The sequence below is a fragment of the Pelophylax lessonae genome, assembly GCF_965119305.1.
Source record: "Pelophylax lessonae genome assembly, chromosome: 7".
NCBI lineage: Eukaryota > Metazoa > Chordata > Amphibia > Anura > Ranidae > Pelophylax > Pelophylax lessonae.
In genome coordinates this window covers 116544783-116572659 of record NC_138774.1, presented here as the reverse complement: position 1 = coordinate 116572659, position 27877 = coordinate 116544783, and the positions used below count along the sequence as shown (strand labels likewise).

Below are 27877 nucleotides of genomic sequence, written 5' to 3'. Positions count from 1 at the left end.
TTGCGCTCTAATGTCATTGCTTAGCACAGAGAGGAGACTAGTTGTGTTGTGGATTTCACCACTTCTGGCATTGTTTTTTCTGTAGGAGGCCGTATTCTACTCGATGGGAGGAAAGGGGTGGACACACTGAAGGGGGAAGCGTGTTTTCCTGGAAATTTAGTTTCCTTATTCTTTCTGGGCAAAAGCTTCTGAAACAGTAAAGATTGCAGCACTGCTGAGTTGTTTAGGACTCAAATTGACTTCTAAGCTGAATTTAACCCAGAAATGGAAACCTCTCTATGTCACCAAGGACTGATCATATCCATGCTGTATTTTATGGCTTGTACAGCTTCTAGGAATGGTGAGTACAAATTACTAGAAGAGACTTTAGTGTGATTGTGTTTTTCTAGTGTCATACAGTATCTCTGATTGACAGTATGTTCATTCCTTAGGAAATGAAATGAGAATGTCGGTGGCTTATCAAGTACTTTGATATAGACTATTATATTACTTATGTTGTCTGTAAAAGTTTTCAATTATCCAGGTCATATCATAACTAGTAGTAGTTAAAGGCTACATTTGTGCATTTATTATTTTTTGAAGGTGGGTACACACTATAAGAAAATCAGGTGAACGATTATCTGTTTTTTCTCAAGGTTTCACAAGTCGAAACCAAGATTGGAACTAATGTACAAACAATTCTCGTATGACAAAAGATTATTTTTTTGTTGTTTATTGTTTCTAATCATGCACAGTCTTTTGTATCTGATTTTTCTTATCCGAACAATAATTGTTAGTTCTGTTCAAGTAAGCCCCCGTTCACACTGGGGCGACCTGGTCGCCTGACAGGTCGCCGTAGGTCACCTTCCATAGAGAAGCTGCAGACCCGTTCTAATAGGAGCGACACAAGTCGCTCCGACTTAGAAAAAGGGTCCGGAGCTTCTTTGGGGCGACCCGGAGCGACCTGCATAGACTTCAATGTTATGAAGTCCGTGCCGGCCGCTCCGAGGTCACGGGGCGAGCAGCGCGCCGCGACCTATGAGGTCGCCCGGCAAAGTAGCGTCGCCCCAGTGTGAACGGGGCCTTAGGCTGGCCATACATGTTCAACTTTTGTTGTACAATTTTCTGGTAGACCTACCACAAACCACAAAATGTGAGTTCAAAGCTAAACAACACATTCACTTGTATCTAATTAGGCAGGCCTTCGTACTACATACTTGAAGGTAAATTTCAAGAAAATTGGACAGAAAATTGTAAGAAAATTGGATCATGTATGGCCAGCTTAAAGCGGTAGTATCCCGCTTTTTGACACTTTTACCTACAGGTAAGCCTATAATAAGGCTTACCTGTAGGTATAATTAATATCTCCTAAACCGGCACGGTTTAGGAGATATTTGCAGTGCATGCAGCCGCTCACGCGAGCGGCGCATGCGCTCTGAAGGTCCGGGGGGACCTTCAGTTTTCCTAGCCGGCAGCTTGCCGGAAAATCACTCCCGCGCGCATGCGCGGGAGTGACGTCATCGCGGCTCCGGCCAATCACAGAGCCGGAGCCGCCGAACCCGGAAGAGACGCTTCCGGATCATGGCGGCGCCCGCAGCAATGTCCGGGGGTCCACGTCGGGGCTTCGTTCTAAGGTAAGTAATGCATAATGAGCTAGTATGCGATGCATACTAGCTCATTATGGCTTTGTCTTGCAGGTTTTTTTTTTTTTTTTTTCATTTTTGGGTTTACAACCGCTTTAAGATAAATATTTTGAAGTTTGTCCCTTCAGAAATTTTCATTTGGAAAGTCTCAATCGGATGTCAAAAGCTGTGTACACACTATCTGAAAATTTAGCATTTGTGCCTCGTACGGAATTTTCCTTCTGATTTTGCAGATCTGATACAGGCAGACAGTTACTAAATGGCAGGAGGAATCAATGGACTATGAGAGTGCACACCAGTGCCCTCGCAGTTCATTGAGAATTACAAGCCTTTAGCCATGGTGGCCAACGATACTTGTAGTTCATTTATTTGCAGAACTCTGTGAATGGATGATGCAGCTATGTGTGTGGAGACCCTGATTTTAAATTCTGACAGTGTGTGTGAGGAGAAGATCCACTGTTACAGGGATGGAAGGGGGGGGGGGGGGTTGCAGAAACTGGAGCATGTTACATGTTCCACCCTAAAGCCCCGTACACACAATAAGAAATTCGGACGGGAAATTTCGTCCGACGACCGATCTGCCGATTTTCGGATTGTTAGTATGGTGCTTTCGACAGCCGACTCCGACTTATCGGCTGACAAAATCCTGATGTGCAGGCATTAAAATTTTTGTCTTCTGTCAAAACACGTCCGATTTTCGTCTCATTAGTACAGATTTCGATGGGGAAAAATTTTATGAGCAAGACTAGGCATGCTCAGAGATGAAAGAACACATAGAAAGCAATCCAACACATGACATCACTTCCGAAGTAGAATTCTGTCTTACGGGAAAATTTGTGTGCAGTCTAGAGCACATTCCAACCAACAGACACCACTCTGGACAAAAGACGGACGACAGGTCGGCGGAAATTCGTTGCGTGTGTACGAGGCTTAAGTCTCCTTTTGCACAAGCAGTTAGAGTAGGTCTGCCTATCCATTTTTCAGGTGGATGCGATTGGACCTTCCATTTTCTTCTATGAAGCAGTGGATGTAAATGGACTTTACCCATTTACACCTGCCTACCTCCAATACGATCTGGCAAAAACAAACAGAAGGGGATCCGTTCCCCTCTGCCTGGCCAGATGAGAAGGTAGTTAGGTGTATACAGACAGCTGGTCCATTTACATCTGACTGCCCATAGAGCAGAGTAGGTTGTGGCTATGCCCGCTCTGCAAAAGTGGAATGGACACTGAGCTGTCATCAGATCGGACAGATCCCCTGCTGAGAAAAACAGATCTGGTCCCGTGTGAAAGGGACTGCTTTTTTTTTTTTTTTGTTTAACTGTGGGCTAGACAAAAAAACAAATGAAAGATTCCTTCTTCCACATAAGTGACATGAATAGAGGAATTCCCCCCCACTGGAACATCGCATTCTGACAGCAGATCAGCTGCTATCAGAATTCACTGATCACAGACTGCAGAAGATGATGGAAAAACATTTTCCAGCATGGCCCTTCAACAGAACTTGATCACACGATTGACTTCTGTTAAGCAGGGATAACAATGCACTGAGTGAAATTCCAGCAGTCCCTGCTGAACCGGCCAAATTGCAATCAGTGTATGGCCGGCTTTAGGCACATTCAACGAGACGTGCTCTGTGATGCTAAAGGACTAGGAATGAGCTCAAAACTCATCTCTAACCCAAATAGCAGCTCTCAAGCAAACAAACGACCCGACCTGCAGATCATTGGAGTAAAAAGAAAAAGTGTTAGCGCTTGTTCACACAGGTGCAGAGCCCTTTGAAGTGCGATCCATGTTAGGCAGTGTCGAGGTGTTATGTCGTTTACTGCTTTAACTCAAATGCTAGACGACTGCATGGCAATTGCATGCATTGCACCGGAGTGGGGAGGCAGTTGTGGTTTTTCCCTGTAGACTTATGCTGGTCACGTTTGACAATGGTAATGCCTGCTAAATGTGACATGCGGTTTCATTTTTGCTGTGAAGCATAACATTACACCTGTGGCATGTATACATCCTTGAGTTCAGTTGGGAAGTTGGGGGATCAGTTAACCATGGCTTAACCATCTGGTTTTACCATTCCCCAGCCCAAGTGAACGAAGCCTTAGGGTTAGAGATGAGTTCAGAGGCCACCTAAACTTATGTCTACTGAGAATGTTTCATAGCTTATCCAAACTACTTTTTCAGTTCTTTACAATCAGTCGTTATTAGGAAAGATATGAACAATGAAGCAAAATGTGATCCCATTGTTTTTTAGCTGGTGCAGATTTTATTATTATTATTATACAGGATTTATATAGCGCCGACAGTTTACGCAGTGCTTTACGACTTGAGGGTAGACAGTAAAAATACAATACACTTTAATACAGTAGGAATCAGAGGGCCCTGCTCCTTACAGCTTACAATCTAAGAGGGAGGGTCAAGAGATACAAGAGATAATAACTGTGGGGGATGGGCTGATGTAGAAAATAAATGTTCAGTTGTTAGGTGGGTGCCAGATAGGCTTTTTTGAAGAGATGTGTTTTCAGGGATCGTCTGAAAGTGGACAAAGTAGGTGATAGTCAGACAGTTTGGGGTAGAGCATTCCAGAGGATGAGAGAGGCTCGGGAGAAGTCCTGGAGGCGAGCATGGGAAGAGGTAACGAGGGTGCTAGAGAGCAGGAGCTCCTGGGAGAAACACAGAGAATGATTTGGTTGGTATTTTGAGACAAGGTTAGGGATGTAGCTGGGTGCCAAGTTCTAGATGGCTTTGTAAGTTATGGTTAGTATCTTGAAATGAATTCCTAGGTTGAGTGGCAGCCAATGGAGGGATTGGCAAAGAGGAATAGCAGACACCGAGCAGTTAGTAAGGTGGATGAGCCTGGCAGCAGCGTTCATGATAGACCGAAGGGGGATAGCCTATTTAAAGGTAAGCCAATGAGAAGGAAAGTTGTAGTAATCGAGACGAGGGATGACCAGGGAGTTGATTAGAAGCTTTGTGGTGTCGTTGGTTAGAAAGGGGCGTATCTTGGATATGTTGCAGAGGTTGAGGCGGCAAGCCTTGGACAGCTACTGGATGTGTGGCCGAAAGGATAGTTTAGAGTCCAGGATTACACCCAGGACCTTGGCATGGGGGATGGGTTCATAGTTGAGCTGTTGATTTTGAGAGAGAAATCAGGGGAAGAGGAATGTGAGGGAGGAAATATCATGAGCTCAGTTTTGGATAGGTTGAGTTTGAGGAAGGGATGTTTCATCCAGGCTGATATGTCTGTTAGTAAGTTGGTGATGCGTGAGGAGACTGATGTAGGAGGCTGAGGGGTGGAGAGATAGATTTGGGTGTCGTCAGCCTAGAGATGATATTGAAAGCCATGGGAGGAAATCAACTAACCCTGGGAGGAGGTGTAGATTTAGAAAAGGAGCGGTCCAAGAAAAGGACCTTGGGGGACCCAGATGGAGAAAGGAAGAGGAGAGGAGGTAGTAGAGTTGTAAGTAGCACTGAAGGTGCATTGGGATAGGTAGGATGAGAACCAGTGAAGAGTACAGTCACAGAATAGGAGGGGGTGGTCCCCTATGTCAAAGGCAGCAGAGAGGTCCAGGAGGAGTAGTACAGAATTGTGTCCATTGGTGTTAGCTGTTAGTAGGTCTTTTGTGAGTTTAGGGAGAGCAGCTTCCGTGGAATACGGACTGAAGGGGATCAAGAAGTTTGTTCTTAGTCAGATGGTCACTGAGAAGATGGGGCATAGATTGTGAAGATTGGTGGGATCCATTGAGGGCTTTTTAAGGGTGAGAGTGACAAGCGCATGTTTTAGAGAGTTGGGGAAGATGCCAGAAGAGATGAAGAGGTTGAAGATGTGAGTTAGAGAGCATAGAATAGAGTAAGAGGGTGAGCAAAGCATTTGCGAGGGAGCAGGATCCAGGGGGCAAGTGGTTAGATGGGTGTTAGAAAAAAGTACAACAACCTAGATAATACTAGCAGGCTTGAACGAGGGAAGTAACGATTGTGCCTGTGGACATTAAGGGTGTTAAGTGGGGGAGGTTTCTGCACATTGGAGATCTCCTTGCGATTTGTATCAATCTTTTGATCGAGTGATTGGTGATCTCCTGGGCAGTGATTAAGTTAGAGGGTGGAGTCTGTGGAGGACAGAGTAGAGAGTTAAAGGTGGAAGAGTTGACAGGGACTAGATGAGAATGTGTGAATGAGCGTGATAAAATAGGTTTGCTTGGCAGTGAGGAGGCAGGAACAGTATTTAAGGAGGGCAGATTTATATTGGTGGAAGTCTGCCAAGGACTTAGTCTTACGCCACAGGTGCTCAAGAGAGCGGCTACGTTTTCTGAGGCTTCTGGTGTCGTCAGTTTACCAGGGTTGTAGCGGTCGGGGCCGAATTCTGTGTGTAGTGAGGAGAGCGAGCTTATCTAGGGAGGATGACAATAAGCTGTTATAAATGGAATTGGCTAGGTTGGGGCATGACAGGGGTGAGATTTTGTCATATAGATGGTCAGTAGCAGAGTAGAGAAAAGAAGGAATGAGGTGGCGAATGTTTCTATGTGTAACTGTTAGGCAGTTGGAGTAAGAGGAGGTGGAAGACAGGGAGAGAGCACAACTAATAAGGTGGTGATCAGAGAGTGAAAGAGGATTGTTGGAGAGATTGCATGGAGTGCATAGATAGGAGAAGACAAGGTCAAGGCTGTTGTCATTGGAGCGTGTAGGAGCCTGTATCTATTGCTTTAGGTCAAGAGATGAGGTAAGACTGAGAAGTTTAGAAACAGTAGTAGTATTAGCATTAACAGGGATGTTGAAGTCACCGAGAATGATCATGGGGATTTCAGAAGAGACAAAGTAGGGTAGCTAGACAGAGAAGTCATCAGGGAAGGTTGATCCTGGTCCAGGGGGACGGTAAATGATCGCAATTTTTAGAGAAACCGGAGAAAATAGACGAATACAATGTGCCTCAAAAGAGGAGAATGTCAGAGAGGGAAGTGGGTGAAGTACCTGATAGATGCTGCATGGGTCTATAAGGATTCCCACTCCACCTCCCTTCCATCCACTTGGTCTGGGGGAGTGAGTCCAGAGAAGGCCACCATGGGAGAGGAAAGCAGGAGAAGTAGTATCGGAATCATGAAACCAGGTTTTGGTAATGGCAAGTAGGTTAAAGGAATTTGTGATAAAGAGGTCATGGAGGAAGATGAGTTTGTTACAGACAGAGCAGGCATTCCAGAGGGCACAGAAGAAGGGGAGGCTGGTATTGGGAATGGAAAGAAGAGGAATGGAAACTAGGTTCTGTGGGTTACGGCTGCTGCCAGAGGGTGTAGGGAGGTGGGAGCGTAGGGAAAAGCCAAATGGAGGCCCAGGCTTTGGGGATATGTCCCAAGAGGTAAGGAGAAGCAGGAGGGTGAGGGAGTGTGATTTATATGAAGGGACATGCCCCAGAGTCCTGGAGGTTTTCTCAGTATATGGATGTAAAATTAGCAAGATTTGGTAGGAGCAGTAATAGGGAGAGGACAGAAGGTAGGGTGATATATATATATATATATATAAGCTGTGGGGTGGAGAAGAGGGAGCAAGGTAACTGAGTTTGAGAAGAGAGGACACCATTGCCAGCAGGAGTGGTAGAGATCACATGTTACAGAGTGGAAAAAAAGCTGAATAGAGAGACAGGGTCATCTGTAGCCTGTTTGTACGAAGCGAGCATACACAGCAAACTACACCAACAAGCACCAATTGCTGAAATGCAGAGCTTGAAGTGCATATCACTTGAGAAATAAGCCTTAAGGAAAGATGCCCTGCAAGGCGCTTCCCCCAGCAATGTGCTGACCCCTTAAGGGTGCACTAAATTTATACTGGTATAAGCGTTGGGGTGAAAATTTGTTAGTCGTGAGTGGATATAAGGATGCCTAACAATCAGAATGGACCTTTCACTTCTAAAGTCAGACGAGCAAGAAAGGTCATAAAGATAAGGTCATCACATAAAACATGGTAAGACTCTTCAGAGCAAACATCATGGTAATGCAAACAGGGCAACAGATGGAAAAGGCCACATACCAAAAAGCACAGATACATTGAGAGAGTTCACAGGTTATCATGAATACTAATTACATTACAGTAAATGGCGATAAAAGAAAAATAAATAGTATTACACCATATGTTGTTTCCAGCTTCCTTAGAACATAAGGGGATGTAGCACCCTCCTAGGTAGGTGCTAGGTAACCTTATAGGGGAGACCTTGTCTGCTTATCAGCAGGGTTCAATTATTCAGTCAGGCTGTCATGTGTTCTTAGGTGTGACTGTTGAGTTGGGGAGTCTCCCAACTGTATCCAATGAGGGCTCTCATTGGACGGTGGAGGAAAGCTGACCAATGGCACACCAGGGCTTGTATCCATCCCAGAGGGCAGATTCTGTCGCAATGCATCCTGGGAGGGGGATATAAGTCTGAGGGGAGCACATGACAGGGTGTCTTTGGCGGGAAGCAGAGTCCCAGGAGGGGGGGGGGGTGGTGATGGCTGTCTCTCCTCCTGTCAGTGTGAAGGAAGGTGTCCTTGGCGGTCGGCCTAGAGGACAGAAGGTTGAGCTTAGCTGCAGAGAGGGATCCAGTGTGCTGAGGGCTGTGCGGAGCTGTTGGGGCCGGAGTTTCCAGGAAAGCAGAGTCGTGAGTACTGTAAACTGCCCAGGAGTCTGCCTAGGATAGGAGACAACTCCAGGAAGGTCAGAGGGATCCAGGAGCCAGCTAACCAGGAGGAAGGTTAGAAAAGGGGGTGCCTGAGTCTAAGCCCTGAAGAGAAGTATAAGAGTAAAGAGGGTCCCGGTGCGGGCCCTGAAGTGTTAAGAGCTGCAGCAGTATTTCAAGTAGCTCCCTTAGCTAGGAGGGCTAAAGGGAGCAGTGCAAAGGACTTTGTGTCACCGGGGAAGTGTCAAAGTCAGTACAGAGTTAACAGGACAGCAAGTCAGCGTTAACAAGCGCCAACTAGCTTTGACCGGCATTCAGCCGGGGGCAAGTCAGCGTCAAGAGGCATTTTTCTCAGTTGTCCCAGAGGAGTATCCCACTCATTCCCTTCTCCCATCCAAGTTCCTAAAATAAATACAAAACCCAAAGATGCTGGACTGTTTCTTGTCTCAGTGCTCACACTTGGAGAACTTCCTCAAATGTGCTGTTATTAGCGGTAACCCTGGCAGACCCACATCTGGCACAATGCCGTGAAATTCTGCTACACGTATATAAATATTATTAATAGATAAGGGTAGATGGAGTTGAGAGAACTTCTTCGGCTCTAACAAATTCCTTGCACAAGAAGTGAACAAGTGGAGGCATGAGCTGCAAAACCTCTTCAGCATTACAAAACAAGTCCTGTTAAAATGTGATTACTTCTACTTACTTTTCATGTTATTGGCTTGTAATGGTTAATCACGTGGGGGGGGGGGGGATGAGGGACTTTTTTAATACTGGGGTTAATTCATGAAAAACAGGTGAAAAGGAAGTGAACCACTTAATGCCTGAAAGTAAAACCAATATGATCGTCTGATCGCAGTTTCGCAATTTTGGCATGTTGCTGACTCACTGGACACATCATCATCTTTTTTTCAGGAAAAACTGTGCTTTTATTTGATGGTAAATGTTAATGGTAATATCTCCTGCTATTTTTTATTAAAGGAAAATAGCTCATAATAGTACAAAAAATATATATTATTTTATTTAACAATATTTCTTACCACTACCATAACACCCAAAAAAAAAACCCAAAAAGAAATCCTCATACTTATGAAGTGCGTATATGTATATTATTTGATATTTTATTATTTTATCTATAGAAGGGCCAAGAAACAATAGTGTGTATTTTTTTTTTTTCGTTTATTGCTTGTACTGTATATTCTAATGTCTGGTACACACAAGTTATCGTACGAATGATTGTCTGTTTTTTTTTTTGCATGCTAGTCTCATATCAAAAATAAAAGAGGTTACTAAAGTTCTAAAAATTCTCGTATGACAGAATAAAAATATGGAAGTGATGTAATGTATTGTCTTTTCTGACAACAACTGTACTGATTAAACATAGTTACATAGTTAGCCAGGTTGAAAAAAGACACAAGTCCATCCAAAAAAAAAACACAACTATACAATCCTATATACACAATCCTATACCCACAGTTAATCCAGCGGAAGGCGAAAAACCTCAGAAAATCGTACGATCTGGTATTGTATTGAGAAAAAATATTGTGGTTGCCCCACCAGATAATTTTACATGATCTGTCGTGATTGACTCTCGAAAGCTGCGTACCAACGATCAGATTATCATAAGATTGCATTGAAAGTGGTATTTTTCGTACGATTTCCTGATCGTGTGTATGGGCCTTAACACTAAATAAAAACTTTCTTCGTTTTTTTTTTTTTTAATCCTACTTAAAACATGCTGACCCCAACCTTGACCCTAACACTAACCTACATCAAGCCCTAGTATAGCTATTTTAGCTCTATTATTATTATTATTTTCTTTCTTTTTTTTTTTTTTTCTTTTAAACACAGACTTTTTTTTTTTTATACATTCTTCTCTTCTTACTAGTGGAAAAAAGATGCAATATATATTTTTTTCTCCATTTAAAAGGGAGAGGGAGTACCAGAATAGGTTATACTGAGTGATCACTGTTAAAGCTAAGTACAGGCCATCACAGTAATCACGTGATCAGTAGGGATGGGCTCAGGCGTGTTCTGATCCTAGTCCCAACCCACCTGAGCAATCCCGCCAGGAACACATCACTGCACACTGTCAATCATGAACAGCCGAGTCAGGGAGTGTGTATGTGCAGCTGCGAGCCAGGAAAAGCCTCACTGCCTATGATTGGCGGTATGCAGTGATGTCTTCCTAGTGGGATTGCGCAAATAGGTTGGAACTATGATCTGAACATGCCTGAGCCCATCCCTAGTGGTGATCAGTACCTAGCTGGTCCTCCCAGCCAGGGGCGTAACTACAGGGGTTGCAGGGGTTGCAATCGCTACCGGGCCCCATGCTCCAGGGGGCCTGTGTGGCTCCCATGTACACCTGAATAGGAGGAGCGGTGGGGGCAGCATGTAGAGAAATCACTGTCCTCCTTTTTCCTCCTGTAGCTGCAGAAGGAAAATGGAGGAGATTGGTTCCTCTGTATGCTGCCCCCACCGCTCCTACCATCCAGTTCACTTGTGTTATGCTGTCTCTGGACCCCTGTGTGCTCCCCTGCCCCCCCAAATGTGCTCCCCTGCCCCCCCCACCCCAACCCCCCACTATGCTCCCTCCTCTCTCCTGCCGACTGCTGCAGGGGATGTGTCACAAGTGGGTGAACTTCCAGGATTGCAAAGGTCCCACTTGCAACCGGGCCCTGGCATTCCACCACCGCGGGGAAGCCCCAAGATGGCAGGAAGGGGGCCCACTGCAGAACTTGTGAAAGGGTCCCACTGCAGAATAAAGGGCCCTGCAATGAGAGTAAAGGGCCCCAGAGTCAATGGGAAGAGCCCCAGGCTTGAAGGGAAGGGCCCGGGCCAGGGGGCCCTTCATGGTTTCTTGCACCGGGGCCCTGAAGGTTCTAGTTACGCCTCTGCTCCCAGCTCCTGATCATTATTACAAGACCCAAAGCTGTCAGTAACAGCTTGGTCTCCATGCTGGAAGCACACTATGGAGCGCACTGCCCTGCCCTGCATTGCAGGGCTGAGATGGGCACAGACACTATTTTTATTGTGGAGAACTTGGATGCATGAGTTTTTAGCAATGTTGCAATGCATGTATTAGAATGCAACAGTGTAAATGGGTCCTGTGTGGCAGAGCTCTTTAAAACTCAAAAATCCTTTGGAAGGTGAAACAGCTTTCTTTTATGTATATAATTTTTAAATTCAGCTGGAAGGGCTCATTCAAACAGACAGCTAGGGGAAGGTGAGGGGGTTAAAAGCAGTTTTATCAACCCCTAACCACCCACCTAAAAAATGCAGCCTTGGTTTGCAGCTGCGGCAAAAATTCAACTGCATGTCGTATTTGGGGGGTGGTACCACCGAGGAACACAACTGGCTTTAGTGTATGGGGCCATGCCACTACCACCCTTCAACAGCATGCACAGCCGGTGGTTTAGCTTTTTTAGGGTTAAAACAAGTAGGTATGAGGTGACATATTACCTCCTTACCACCTGCTAAACACCCTCTGAAAAGCAATCCACCACAGATCTCTTTCCGGGAGCCGAATGTGAGAATGAGCCCTAAAGCTGAAACCCGAGTTGAAGAAAAAGTTGCCCGTTGCAGTGGAGCTCCCTTTTGAACTGCAATACTTAAATGATAATTTTCTCTACGGGAGGATGAATAGAGTAAACTACTTACCTAATTTCCTGCTCCTCCAGCACTCTTGTCCTCCCTGGCCCTCTATATCATTACATATAATGGTGCACCACTCGTCATATTGTAAGTGACTGATTACATCGGAGGGCTGTGACCGCTAAACCAGTCAAGAGGAGCTGCTGGGAAGAAATGTCTAATGAAGAGAAAGAATCCTGCAGAAGTGAGGAAAAAGCAAAGTATTTGACCTTATTTCTCTCCCCCTGCACATAACCAGAGTTGTATAAAGTACTCAAAACCCATACTTGAGTAAAAGTACAAGTGCTCGATCAAAAAGTGACTTAAGTGGAAGTGCTCAATCAAAAAGTGACTTGAGTAGAAGTACTAAAGTATTCAACATTTTTTGTACTTAAGTATTGCAAGTAGTTTTTTTTTTTTTAATTTTGCTACTCAAGTACTGAAAGTAAAAGTACCAGTAGTTTTGAAAAAAAATTGCTACTCAAGTACTGAAAGTAAAAGTACAAGTACTGTGTTATGTAGTTATTATAGAAAGAAGTCAAAAGTTTGAACATCATATTGTTTTTTATTATTTCAAATGCAGCGTTTATTTATGCATACAGTAGCATTTATTTTCGCATGCGCTGATAATACACATGTTTTGAGCTTCATGAAACCTGCCATCTACTGTTCTGGCAGTGGTAATTTTTATAATTGTAACGAGTAACTATGCAGCACAAAAAAAAATATCGGAGTAGAAGTATTGAAATCGTTGAAAAAATGTAGTGAAGTAAAAGTGGAAGTAGGAGAAAAAAATTCTACTCTAGGAAAGTACAGATACCGCCTTTCGGTACTTAAGTACAGTAGTGAAGTAGTTCTACATAGTTGCTATACATCTCTGCACATAACAAGCATTTAACCCTTGCAGTCCAGGGGCCCCCACTGCACGGGTGACTTTTCTTCTGCCCGGATTTCAGTTTATAGTGATATCATCTTTCTGCCCACTGCCTACTGATTGGACAATAAGGGAGCAGCATCACAACTCTTCACACTACGCTCTCTACTCCTGTTGGCGTGTTACCTTTCAGTACATGTGCATATAGCAAGACTTTATTCGTTTCTGGTGCTGCCCTTCACATCCTGAGTGCTACTGCTTCCAAGACGACAGGAGAAGGTCTCAAGATGTTTTCAATCTGTGGAAAGTTCATCTTTGAGTCACTTCCTACATTTTTAGCAATATGTGTTCACCTCTATGTCCTTGTCAGACATTGTTTGTTTTTATGAGGAATGCAGTGTGATTACTAGAAATAATTACCAGAATACAGGGGATGAGGGGATGAGGGCAGAAGGTTAATGATTCATTGGCATCTAACAAAAACTAAAATCTGTTAGGAGAGGTCCAATGCTAAAGGTTTATCCTTGCAGTTCCAGTAAGAGGACAATTTTTTTCCATCAATCATTTTCTTCCTGACTGTTGATGTCTACAGGATCTTCATTAAAGTGAAACCACAGTATTTTGTGTGTTTTGCTTTGCAGTTAGTAGAGTATGTGACTGATAAAATCAGCCATTCCTTAAAGCGGAACTAAACTGTATCTAAGCACCACAAACTGAAAACACTGTGAAAAAACAAAAATTAAACCCGCGCTACACAACGTGAGAATTTAAATAAAGATAAATGCAATATTGGGCAGCTGCTGCAGACACTAAGAAAGTCTTAGGAAAATATGATGAAACCGAAATTATGCAGCGCTAGCTCAAAACAAAGTGTTAAGTGTTGTGATATAAATACAATAATCAGTATGATCAAATATACAAAAAAAGTGCTAAGTGCTTATAAATATCTGAGCAGTAACAGATAAATATATAATTAAATATGATAGTGCACAATAAATAAGTGATTGAAAATAGTCCAAATAAATATTCAGTGCTTGAAAAAGTCCTTATAGTGATCCAATTAAGGTGCCAAGGTGCCAAATAATTAAGGTGCTTGCAGAGTGATATGGTGCCCCTCAAGGTTCCCCACTCACCAGATTGCAGATAATCATAGACCTTCAAAGTTATTGCACATTGCCCGGGATCTTTACAGGACCAGAACTTCTCCTATGTAGCCTTGGAAATTGTTTTGGGTCAGCTTCCGCTTCCACCGTTAAACAAAAAAATGGCCATACATGGTGAAGTAAGTATGAGCAATTTTATTCCCAAAAAAAATTTAGATGGGTACTCACAAGCAAGAATATAACTCAGGCATATACAAGGAACTCGTGTGGCGCCGCTCTCGGCGTGCGTTCCACACACGAGAGCGGCGCCACACGAGTTCCTTGTATATGCCTGAGTTATATTCTTGCTTGTGAGTACCCATCTAAATTTTTTTTGGGAATAAAATTGCTCATACTTACTTCACCATGTATGGCCATTTTTTTGTTTAACGGTGGAAGCGGAAGCTGACCCAAAACAATTTCCAAGGCTACATAGGAGAAGTTCTGGTCCTGTAAAGATCCCGGGCAATGTGCAATAACTTTGAAGGTCTATGATTATCTGCAATCTGGTGAGTGGGGAACCTTGAGGGGCACCATATCACTCTGCAAGCACCTTAATTATTTGGCACCTTGGCACCTTAATTGGATCACTATAAGGACTTTTTCAAGCACTGAATATTTATTTGGACTATTTTCAATCACTTATTTATTGTGCACTATCATATTTAATTATATATTTATCTGTTACTGCTCAGATATTTATAAGCACTTAGCACTTTTTTTGTATATTTGATCATACTGATTATTGTATTTATATCACAACACTTAACACTTTGTTTTGAGCTAGCGCTGCATAATTTCGGTTTCATCAAACTGAAAACACTGTTTAATTCTTTATATTCAAAGCAAACCCACCCATCCATGTTTCCATGCTTTATTTTGTTGAGAGATCACTTTTGAAAAACAACCCCTAGCATTTCTAGCCATGGTCATCTTGAGTAAGGGCAGATGATTCATGTACATACTTATTTCTGGAATCCATATGTCCTTATCTCAGGCACGCTGGCAGGAGGGTGTGCTTAGCTGAGAAAGCCCCTCCACCCACCTCTAGATGAAAGAAAAAGAAATGCCCTTGAGAACTCATTGGATGTACACAATATTGTCAAAAGTATTGGGACGCTTGCCTTTAACCGCTTGCCGACCGCCGCACGACTATCTACTGCGGCGGTCAGCCCCTCACAGGCAAAGCGATGTAGGTCTACTTTGCTAGCCTGTGAGGCTCTAGGGAGCGAGCGCGCGCCGCCGGAGGCGCGCTCCCGTGCGGTCACGGACCCCCCCACCGCGCGTATGACCGGCGGACCCTAGCGATCTTCCGTTACACCGGAAGAAAGGCAGGCGGCTAATGTAAACAAAGCCGCCTGTCATTCTTCCCTGTGTAAGAATGGAGATCAGACGGTTCTACTATGTAGGACCGTTGATCTCTGTTCTTACACTAGTAGCCACAGCCAATCACAGTTAGAAACATGCCCCTAGGGACACACTTAACCCCTCCCTCTCCAATAAAGTTAACTCCTTCACTGCCAGTGTCATTGTTACAGTAACAGTGCATATGTATAGCAATGATTACTGCAGTAATGTCACTGGTAACCCCAAAAGTGTCAAAAATGTCAGTCAAGGGTCCGATCTGTCCGCCGCAATGTCGCAGTCCTACAAAAAAATCGCAGATCGCCGCCATTACTCGTTTAAAAAAAAAAACAACAAAAATCTTTCCCTTAGTTAGTAAACGCCATAACTTTTGCGCAAACCAATCAAAATACGCTTTTTGCGATTTTTTTTTTACCAAACATATGTAGCATAAAACAAATTGGCCTAAAATGTTAAAAAATTTTGATTTTTACATTTTTTTTGGAAAATTCATATAAAAAAATGTGAAAAATATTGTTATTTTTGCAAAATTGACGCTCTTTTATTGTTTATAGCGCATGATCAAAAAATCGCACAGGTGATCAAATACCACCAAAAAGCTCTGTTTGTGGGAAAAAAAGGACATCAAATTAGTTTAGGTACAGCGTCGCACGACCGCACAATTGTCCGTTAAAGTCACGCAGTGCCGAATCGCAAAATAGGCCCTGGTCAGGAAGGGGGTAAAATCTTCCGGGGCTTAAGTGGTTAAGGACATGGATGAGCAAGTTTGGTGTGGAGGAACTTAAACATTTGTGAGGTCAGGCACTGATGTGGAGGAGAAGGCCTGGCTCGCAGTTTCCACTTTAATCTATCCCAAAGGTGTTCTATCAAGATGAGGACAGGACTCTGTGCAGGCCAGTCAAGTTCCTCCACCCCAAACTCGCTCACCCATGTCTTTATGGACCTTGCTTTGTGCACTGGTGTGTAGTCATATTGGAACAGGAAGGGGCCATCCCCCCAAACTGTTCCCAAAAGGCTGGGAGAACGAAATTGTCCAAAATGCCTTGGTATGCTGACGCCCTAAGAGTTCCCTTCACTGGAACTAAGGGGCCAAGCTCAACCTCTGAAAAACAACCCCACACCATAATCCCCCCTCCACCAAATGATTTGGAGTAGTGCACAAAGCAAGGTCCATAAAGACATGGATGAGTGAATTTGGGGTGGAGGAACTTGACTGGCCTGCACAGAGTCCTGACTACCTTTGGGATGAAATAAAGTGTAGACTGCGAGCCAGGCCTTCTTGTCCAACATCTGTGCCTGACCTCACAAATGCACTTCTGGAAGAATGGTCAAACATTTGCATAGACACACTCCTAAACCTTGTGGACAGCCTTCCTAGAGGAGTTGAAACTGTTATAGCTGCAAAGGATGGGTCAACTCAATACTGAACCCTATGGACTAATGGGCCATACACACTATACAATTTTCTTTAGATTTTTTCCTTCAGACTTACCAAAACCAGATAATATGAGGTCAAACCTAAACACTTTCAATTTGTATGCAATCAGGCAGGCCCTTGCACTACATAGAAAAGGTAAATCTAAAGGAAATCTGACAACAAAAGTTGTATAGTGTGTATCCAGCTGACTGGGATGCCATTAAAGGTCATGTGCATGTAAAGGCAGGTGTCCCAATACTTTTGACAATATAGTGTATATCAGTATTTTATCCTAGGTCAGAAACCAGGAAGCAACTGAAGAAAAAATAAATAAATAAATAAATAAAAGGTAAAAAAGTAATTATAATATACTTTCCTACCTATTTACTAAGGCTAGAGGTTTAAGGATTAAAAATAGTTAATGTAGATTGAGAAAGTTAAGTTCTGCTTTTTTTGCAAACTTCTGACCTTCTAAGATTGTGGTCAAAATAGATGATTAAAATATGTGTTCAGAATTTAGCAAAAATCCCCCTTGCCCCCTTCTTAGCCCCCCTAATACATGCAGCTAGGGGTCTTCCCCACCCCTGCAGATCTGTAGGTTGTAGCCATCAAAGATTGAAGGGGGGTCACCCAACTCTGAGTAATATGCGTGTAAAGAAAGGGAACTGGAGGAACTTATTACTAAATCCTGAAAATGCACGTTAGGCTATAAACTGTTTAAAGGCAAATTATGAATGACATTTTTTACATAACAAATGTGAGTATTCTTTTAATTGAAGGCTGAAATTAAAAAGATACAGCTCTTTGCAGTTAGCCATTAAGTCTTTTTTTTTTTTTTTACTAATCCTTATGAACAATTTTAAATCCAGAGGCTTAATAAAAACCTTCAGGGCCCTATTGCAAGAAACCATGAAGGGCCCCCCTGACCGCCAGAGCCCTTTCTGTTGGTCCCGGAGCCTCTTCTTCTGGATCCCGAGCCCTCCCGTTCAGGCTCAGGACCCTACCCACTGATCCAGGGGCCCTTTACTCCCGTCATGGGACATATTATAAGCCCCGTTTTGCACTGCAACACATAGAGGGTGATTTACAAAGACTGGTGCACACATAAGCTGTGCATAGCAACCAATCAGCTTCTAGGTTTTATTGTCAAAGCTTAATTGAACAAACTGAAGTCAGAAGCTGATTGGTTACTTTGCACAGCTGCACCAGATTCTGTGTGCACCAGTTTTAGTAAATATCCTCCATAAAGTTGCATGGTAGGTTAAACACATTAATTTTAGGTGCAATCAATGTGACTCAAGTAGCAGCGACAAAATAAAAGGTTCCTGCACTACTTCTCTGCCACTCTGGTGAGATTTGAGTGTGTTAAACCACAAAAGTTGCAAAGAGATCACAAGTAAGTTGCATAACTTTGAGATCGCAGCAGCGGGAATCAAACCTTACTGTAATGCAGCACCCCCCCCCCCCCCACGGTGGTGAAACGCCAGGGCCCAGTTGCAAGTGCGACCTTTAGGACCCTGGTAGTTCTGCCACTGCTCAAATCAGAGAATAAAATCCTAATAGAAGAACATACTTTAAGCGAATACTTATTCTTTAACAGGCGGGGTTTAGTATGAAAGAAGGGGAGTGCGGTGGCTCAGTCAGATATTCTACACTGTTTAAAAGCAGTGGAAGCAAGCAGACAGGAGGGGAGTGAAGAATGATGACTTATGGCTCATACACATGCAACGATTGTTGACCGTGAATTTTCGGCCAACGTCCGATCGCACGATTTTCGGCTTGTTAGTATGATGCTTCCGACAACCGACTGTGACTTTTCGGCCGAATAAAATCTGGTGTGCATGCTATAAAATTTTTGTTGGCCGTCACCACAACGGCCGATTTTTCGTCAGTCAGTACAGATTTCGGCAGACAAAAATCAGATGAGCAAAACTGGGCATGCTCAGAAAAGAAAAAAAACACGGAAAGTAAACCAGCACATGACATCACTTCTGAAGTTGGTTTTTGTTGGCCAACAAAAGTCCAGTGCAAGTTTAGAGCACATTTCAACCAACACAACAACACCGGACAAAAGACGGCCGATCGGTCGGCCGATAATCGTTGCGTGTGTACGAGGCATTAATCAGCATTATGATGCTCCTTAAGGGCTCTTTCATACAGGTGGACCGTTCAGATCCGTCTGTCAGTTTTTTGGGCGGATCTGAACGGTCCCCCCATGCATCCCTATGGGGCATTGGATGTCAGCGGAGACATGTCCGCTGACATCCGATCCAATCCGTCAAATCTGGACGGATGGAAACCCTATTTTCAATCCATCCAGCGGATTGGATGAGAATGGACCAAAGGTCCATTCCTATCCGATTCCCCCATAGAGATGTATGGGGAACTGACAGCTGTGTCTCCGGGGGATCGGCGGATCGATCTCCCGGAGACTCAGCAGCGGGGGATCGGCGGATCGAAATAAAGCCTTGGAGGTGCTGGCGTGCCCTGCAGCCAGTGTATTATCTGAACGGGTATTTAGCACGGCTGGGGGTGTTATAACAGACAAGCGCAGCCGCCTGTCCAGAGACAATGTGGACATCGGACGGGCTGTGTGAAAGGGGCCATAATGTCCAAACAGCAAACTGGGGGGACAGGTTACTGAGCAAGTTGTGCTGCTTAGTTTAACTCCTTCCCACCCCACCCATTCCAGCGTCCCTTTAAAAAAATTCCTGAATGACCAGGAGCAGAAAGTTTCAGTGATCATGTGACTACTGAGACTAGCTGTCACAGTGGTCACATGATGGGGAGCCAGTCTGGGCAGCTACTGATCATTAGTTCAGATTGAGAGCTGTATTTGACAATAAGCACGCTCTCTGAAAATAAACAAATGTCGCCCAGCAAAAAGCTCTGGGCGAATCCAGCTATGGGCTATTTTACAATAAAAACATTCACTCTCGAAGAACTGTACATCTCTAGAATGTGGATTATACCTGTTAAATATGCTGCCCACCCATGGGCATCCGCAGGTAGGGGCAAGGGGGGGCAAATGCCCCCCCCCCCCCCTGGAATCTCAACTTCCCCTTTCAAGTGGTTGTTAAGCCACCTTATACCATCCTGTCTGGTCTGTTTAATAATCCTGTGTGCCTGTGTGTCTGTGTTTTTAAAAAATAAGCTGTTCTTTACCAGTTTTCAGAGGGTTAAACACCGCTCACGTGACCCATCGGCTCTCTCCTCTCCCCGTCTGACAGCTCCATGCAGCGGGCAGGGCCAAGGAATCCTCACTGATGTCAGTCGGGAGGGGAGGATGGGGAGAGGAGGAGAGAAGCGACCGGTCACGTGAGCGATGAGTGGCACTCTGAAAACTTGTAAAGAATGGCTTATTTTTATAAAACACAGACCCAGGGGCACACAGGATTATTAAACAGACTGTAGATATAAAACTTGAAATAAAACTACAGCATCAGGAGGGGAGGAAAAGCAGGAGCAGATAGGCAGGGAGAGAGGGGGGAGAGAAGACGGAGGAGGACAGGAGGGCTGCGGATGACGGAGACACATAGACTGACCACGGTTTTAGGGCTCAGCAGCCATTATATACCGTGGTCAGTTTAGAGGGGAGGACATAATCAGGCAGGATAAGCCAGGTATTTCAGCACTGTGCTGTATAACATGCTTCAAGAAAACAGGATCTTTTTTTTTTTTTTTTTTAGGTTAACAAATGCTTTAAAAAAAAAACGCTGCTGTTTGCTCTTTAAAAATAAATACTCAAAATAAGTATAATGATTAAGCCCCTCCCCTTCATGACATTGTTGAAAAGGGGCAGAGCATGAGTGACCTTAAAATGATGCCCCCCCCCCCCCCTGAAAAAACTTCTGCGGACGCCCATGTGCCCTCCTGCTACTTGTTAGCATCACATGTGAATACTTCAATCTATTTTACATTAGAAAACGTTTACTTTTACTCAAATGGAAAAAAGGTGAGGTCCTTGAAATGCCAATGCTGTTTGACAGGGATGCATGGATCATAAGGCTGGCTGAACAGAAGTACAAATCTGTTGGCAGGTAGCACAATTTAAACACAGTAAATGTATTATAAGTGTGTATTAAAGTTTTTTCTGGATTTCAGCCTCTAAATAGTCACATGATATAGACCAATGTCCATTTTAGAGAAAACCACACTCTCTCATGTAGAAAATATGTTAAACTGCTCTTCTTCCTCATTTTGTCACAGCTAAAATGTCTGACTCAGTATTTTCTATAATTTCCTTTCTTGATGCAATTCAAGCTGTGAACCTGCTCTGTGTTTACTGAGCTGTTACTCAGCTTGGTGTAATTGAAGCTTTTAAAGAAAACACCATGCGCCTTTGTTGCAAGGAATATGACTAAAATAAGATATGTGCCTGCTGTAGCATGTACTTGTATGAGAAAGTATCCTGTTTTCTTTAAAATATTATAAAACAGCGCTACTAGGCATGTAAACGCCTAGTAGCGCTGTTTTATAATATTTTATTGATTTCTTGTTTTTTTACCTAAGTGAGCAGCAGCTGCAGGTGGTTTTAGTTCACATCATTTTAGCGCGGGTTTAATATTATTATTTTCACAATCCTGTTTTCTTTGTATTGCTTCCTTTGTGTGAAATTCCTGGTGTTCCTGCCATTCCCTCTTTCTGATTAAAAACTGACCACACTAAGCATGCCAGCATAGCATTGTCAGTCCGTAGCTGTACTGAGAGCTCAGCCTGCTCTCCTCCAATGATCAGATTTGATCTGACACCCCCCCCCCCCATCACAGCTATTCACTGCAAATATTAGTGTGCTGCTGTTTCTCCTCTCCTAGCTCTCGAAGATCCATCTGAGAACAGGGGTTATGTAATCACTTATAAAAAAGGGGAAAATATGTATTTATAATGTTTTTTTATTTCTATGCACAAATGTTTTGCCTTTCATTTCTATTTTAGGGCTCTTTCACCCGGTCCGCCTCCGTAGGCGGATCCGTGTTGCTCAGCGGGGATCGATCCGCGATCCCCGCTGATCCGGCGGATGACAGCTCCGTCTCCGCTTGCAGAGCGGAGAGGGAGGTGTCTCAGCACCCGCTGCCCTCTATGGGGGATCGGATGAGAGCGGACCGCTTGTCCGCTCTCATCAGATCCGATCCGATCCGATTACTGAACGGATGGAAAAATAGAGGTTCCATCCGTCCAGATTTCACGCACAGGATCGGATGCGGATGGCAGCGGGTGTCAGCGGAGGTGTCTCCGCTGACATCCGCTGCCCCATAGAGCTGCATGGAGGATCCGATCAGATCCGCCTAAAAAACTGACAGGCGGATCTGATCGGATCGCCTGTGTGAATGAGCCCTTAAACTGAATGGGTTGTTGTGCAAGGTACAAGGGTCGTTTACTTTAACTGGCAGGTCATTAAAGCAGGTCTGCTGTCAGTAAATATAAAGTATTAGGACAAGTACGCTGCTGGGATGGCTAATATCACACCTATAAGGCCCCTTTCACACATACGGTCCGTTCAGTTCATCAGTTCAGTCACGTCAAAATGTATCAGTTTCCCATCCATTTTTCATCCGTTTTGCATCAGTTGTCATCCGTTTTTCGTCAGTTGTTATCCTTTTTTCATCCGTTTTTCATCCGTTTTTCGTCAGTTGTTATCCGTTTTTCATCCTTTTTTTGTCAGTTATCTGTTTTTCATCCGTTGTCATCCGTTCTTCATCCGTTGTCATCCGTTTTTCGTCCGATCCGTTTTTATGACGGATGAAAAATAGGGCATTCATACGTTCAAAAAAACGGACATTGACGGAAGCGGATGAAAACGGATGTTAACTGATGATCATCCGTTGTCATCCGTTTTTACATAGAGATACATTGATGTCCGTTTTTCATCCGTCAACGAATGGATGAAAAACGGACAAACGGACAGCATGTGTGAAAGGGGCCTAAATGAACTGCAGCACTCACCAACACAAGTACTCAAGAGCTTGCAAAGGGTAGTGTGCTATTCAGATGTGTGATGAAGCTAAAATAATATTAAGATAAACCAGAAAATGTAATAGATAAAAACAATATGATAAACCTCCAATATATATATATATATATATATATATATATATATATAATATATATAAATGAAAAATCAAATGCTGAATACTTATAAAGCACAAATATATATAATCTTCCCAATTGCAGTGAATTTCTAAATGTGCAAACAATGCCAAAGAGTGCAAAAAAAAAAAAAAAAACTAATTGAGAGAAGTCCAAAGATAAAAAATATAAATACTATTGAAAGTCCAAAAAGGAAAAAGTCTGTGAAAAGTTCATCCACTAATTGATTGGATAATCTGGTGCTATCAGCTCTAACAATTAGAGCCAATGCTTGTAAGGGTCCTTTCACACGGTCCGCTGTGCGGACCGCTCTGTGCTCAGCGGGGATCCATCCACCAATCCCCGCTGAGCAAGCAGATGACAGCTCCATTTCCGCACTGTGTGCAGAGAGGGAGTTGTCAGAGCCCTGTTGCTCTCTATGGGGGAATCGGATGAGAGCGGACCGCCTGTCCGCTCTCATCCCATCCCCTGGACGGATGGAAAATAGGGTTTCCATCCCTCCGGATTTCACGGACAGGATCGGATGCGGATGGCAGCGGGTGTCAGCGGACATGTCTCCACTGACATCCGCTGCCCCATAGGGATGCATGGAGGATCCAATCAGATCCGCCTAAAAAAACTGACAGGCGGATCTGATCGGATCGTTCGTGTGAAAGGAGCCTAACAAACTGTGATGCGATTCCTCCCTGTGGGGAGACTTCTCCTCTTGACGTATTTTCCCCAGATATATAAATAAAAAATAAACAGCATATAGTGTAATATTGTCAAGAAAAGTAAATTATCTTTATAATAAGTGACATAGAAGGTTCATCAATCAGTGCAGTGCATATGAACCAACATGCTGTGACATGTGCAATTGTGCAAGTGAAGTAATAGCAGGTGGAAAAAAAACAATCCACCTCAGTAAAAAAAAAAAAAAAAAAAAAAACACTGTACAGTGTTCCACAAAAACAAAAAAAATGGGTGAATTATCTTCCACCAAAGTGTGTGGCTAAAATGCACGCTCACCTTCAGTATAAAAAGACAAAGCCTTTAAATATCCTATGATATCTCCTGGGGCTGTCTTCATACACCAATCAGCTCAATGTATAGAAGAAAGGTCCAAATTAAATTATCAATCAAAGATTTTGTTTCCTTAAAGTTATTTCCCCTCGCTATCTCTCCTTTGCTTTTATCAGGTCTGCTATCAGACTATAACGAGGTTTTAAAAGCAGAAGGTTTTTTTATCTTAATGCATTTTTTGCATCAAGGTAAAAAACCTTCTGGGTGCAGCTCCCCCCCGCAGCCCCCCATCTTATGCTTAACTGAGCCACATCTCAATTCAGTGATGTGCATGCTTCTCTCCCAGGCATCTCTCTCTTCATTGGCTCACACAGCAGTGGAAGTCATTGGCTCCTGCTGCTACCAATCACAGCCAGTGAGCCAATGAGGAGAGAGCGAGGATGGCGCCGAGCACAGGAGTGCGGCTAGGGGGCGAGCCTGCTTGAGCAGGGGAGAGAAGACAAAAGGAAGAGGATTGGGGCTGCTCTGTGCAAAACTATTGCACAGAGCAGTAAGTACAACATGTTTGTTTGTTTGTTTTTTCTCATATTACAACCTTTAAAATCGCTTTGGGCTGGTTCACATCAGATGCAGTCCAGTGCATTTTTTTCTGCATCAAATACGCATGGACAGTAAATTATACGGGTTCCAACAACCTAGTTCCAACCAATGCAGTCAGTTCCAGTGCGTTTTTTTCTGTATCAAATACGCATTGACAGTAAATTATACGGGTTCCAACAACCTAGTTCACACCAATGCAGTCAGTTCAGTGCATTTTTTTTCTGCATCAAATACCCATGGACAGTAGATTATATGGGTTCTAATGCCCTAGTTCACACCAATGCAGTCAGCTCCAGTGCATATTTTTCTGCACCAAATACGCATGGACAGTAGATTATATGGGTTCTAATGCCCTAGTTCACACCAATGCAGTCAGCTCCAGTGCATTGTTTTCTGCATCAAATACGCATGGACAGTAGATTATATGCGTTCTAATGCCCTAGTTCACACCAATGCAGTCAGCTCCAGTGCAGAAAAAAAAGTAAAACATGATGATGCATTTTTTTATGCACAGAACTGTACTGGAACACTGCAAAATGCATCAAAACGCAGCAGAATAAATCAAAAATGCATTACAGCAAAAAAGAAACCACAGGAAACTTGGAAAAAACAGGGTAGAAAATACATCAAAAACACACACATGCAGAAATGCATCCAGACTGTGTTTCTGTGGTGTGAACCAACCCAGATTTGTTGAAATAGATGAACATCAACATGATGAAATACTTTTCCTGGAGAATACATTGCTCAAGGATCCTTCCAGTTTCGCTCACTTGAGTAAAAACCTAGACTATTGATCACATATTCCCTGCTAGTTCAGAATCTTTTATTTAATAAAGATAAAAATGGCAAGATTTCGAAGAAAAAATGATAGTCTTCAACCCCCAACCCCTGTATCCTTATCTTTCCAGAGCTCCCCAACTGGTCCTTCCTGCACGCAACTAGCTATGTTACCTGGTACTCTCCGGTATGGAGGAGCATGTGACCCCTTCCATTTAGGTGTGCTCAAGCCTAGCAGCCAGTCAGTGTCTCTGCAAACCACCCCCCCCCTGCCCCCTATAATACCCTTGTCTGTGCTCCCTCGTCGCTCCTTCATCCAGCGACCAGAGGCATGTGACCGTGGCCTGAACACGGTCACATGCCTCTGGTCGCTGGATGAAGGAGCACAGACAAGGGTATTATAGGGGGCAGGGGGGGGGGGCTTGCATGGGCAAAGTGGCAGTGTCTCTTAAGGCCCACACAATAAGCAAATCGGAAGTAAAATTTAATCCGACGAACGATCTGCTGATTTTAGGATCGTTAGTGATTTCGACACCCGATTACAAATTTTCGGATGACAAAAACTGGATGTGCAGGCTATAAAATTTTTATCGTACGCCAACACAACGTCCGATTCGCATTTAATTAGAAAAAAATCGTAAAAGCAAGACTCGGCATGCCTGGAAACGAAAGAATACATACAAAACAATTCAACACATGACATCACTTCTGAAGTTGAATTCTGTCATATGAGAATTTTCGTATGAAAGTAACCTCTTCACTTTCCATATGAGACTAGCATGCTACAAAAAACTAAAGAAAATTTGTCCGATAATCTGATCGTGTGCACGAGGCTTTAAAGTATAATAAAAAGCTTGAAGTCAAACCCAGCCAATCAGCCTTCTATGCTGTTCTTTAATCCAAAGTGGTTGCAACTATTTTGTACACCACACCGTTAAAAAACTACTGAAATGGTTTATGCTGCCAAGAAATATCCATCAATAAAATAATAAATCCATCACTATGCCATATTACTTTGTTGGTTCAACAAAAGTATAGTAATTTCAAAGGGCCTCTTGCACTGTGATCCCAAGGAACACAGCTGTCACCGGCGGTAGTAAACAGTCACTGACAGTGACTGTTTACTATGTGATCGGCTGTGAATCCATTCACAGCCGATCACAAAATGTAAACAAAGAGCAGTAACTCACTGTTACTAGCTCTTCTCCCCTCATACAGCTTCCAGTGTGAGGAGAGAAGAGCTATAAATAGTGAGTTACTGCTCTGTACACATGTAAAAAGTAAAAGCACAGAAATAAATGTCCACACACAGTCCTCAGCCCCCCCCCCCCCCAATGTCACCTGTCACCCAACAGTCACCTCATCAGTGCCCAGAAATTGACACCCATAACGTTCACATGTGAGCGCAGCGATCGCGGGCAGAATCACTGCGATTCTGCCCGCGATCCGGAAATCATTGCAAATCGCGGGACGCCTGTGCATTGCCCGTGATTTGCAATAGCACCCCAAACGCTGTGCGATGTTGCCGCCATTTCCACCTGCCGAATTGCGGTAACATCGCGCAAACAACGCATGACGCTCCAAAAAAGTACAAGAGTTTCTTTGGGGCGTCATGCGTTGTTTGCGCGATGTTACCGCGATTCGGCAGGCGGAAATCGCAGCAACATCGCACAGCGTTTGGGGTGCTATTCCAAATCACGGGCAACACACAGGCGCCCCGCGATTTGCAATGATTTCTGGATCGCGGGCAGAATCGCAGTGATTCTGCCCGCGATCGCTACACTCACATGTGAACGTAGCCTAAAGTTCACCGGTCACCAGAGACTGCCATCAGTACCGCCGTGCACCATCGCCCATCACCTGTCACCCATCAGTGGCCATCCCCCATCACCTGTCACCCCATCAGTCACCGTCACCTGTCACCCCATCAGTCATCGTCATCTGTCACCCTATCAATCATCGTCACTTGACACCCCATCAGTGATCGTCACTTGTCACCCCATCAATTATCGTCACATGTCACCCCGTCAGTGATTGTCATCTGTCACCCCATCAATCATCGTCACTTGTCACCTCATCAATCATCGTCACCTGTCACCTCATCAATCATCATCACCTGTCATCTCATCAATCATCGTCAGCTGTCACCCCATCAGTCATTGTCACCTGTCACCCCATCAGTCATTGTCACCTGTCACCCCATCAGTCATCGTCACCTGTCACCCCATCAGTCATCGTCACCTGTTTGCCATATGCATGCAATCACTTACTGACCGCCTAACGACTATATGCGTCGGCCATTAAAAGCTAAATACTGGGGTTATGGCAGCAGATAGCCCCTATAACCTCGGTATTTTTTGAAACGGCGGGCGGTCGGCTTTCAGATAAGGGTGGTCCCAGTGGCGGATTCGCCGCGGAATTACCCTTACGGTGCAGGGGAAGAGGTGCCCCCCCCTCCTGCCGCGTCCCAGGCGTTTTCCCAGCTTACCGGACCCGCCGGCAGCGGGGGAAAACTATCCGTTCCGGATCCTCAGAGACAGGAAGTCGAGTGAGGGCAAGATGGCCCTCACTCGACTCTATGGTCTTGGAGGACCGGAGCTACGTCAAAAGACGTTGCCTAGCAACCGGTTTCAAAGGGCCGCTTTTTTTTTTTTCTTTTTTTTTTTCCCTCTTTCAACAATTTTTTTTTTTTTCTTTTTTAGTGTAGTTGTGAGGTGTG

General features: G+C 44.0%; 1 protein-coding gene across 1 annotated transcript in view; it reads left to right on the top strand.

Annotated features, from left to right (window-relative positions):
- Nucleotides 1–32: 32 nt before the first annotated feature.
- Nucleotides 33–27877, top strand: part of LOC309560049 (interleukin-13 receptor subunit alpha-1-like) — a 178599-nt gene continuing 150754 nt past the window's right edge. The window contains exon 1 of the mRNA XM_082263557.1: nucleotides 33–340. Within this exon, the coding sequence (XP_082119683.1) occupies nucleotides 265–340 (76 nt within the window). The 5' untranslated portion in view covers nucleotides 33–264. The remainder of the gene's footprint in view (nucleotides 341–27877) is intronic.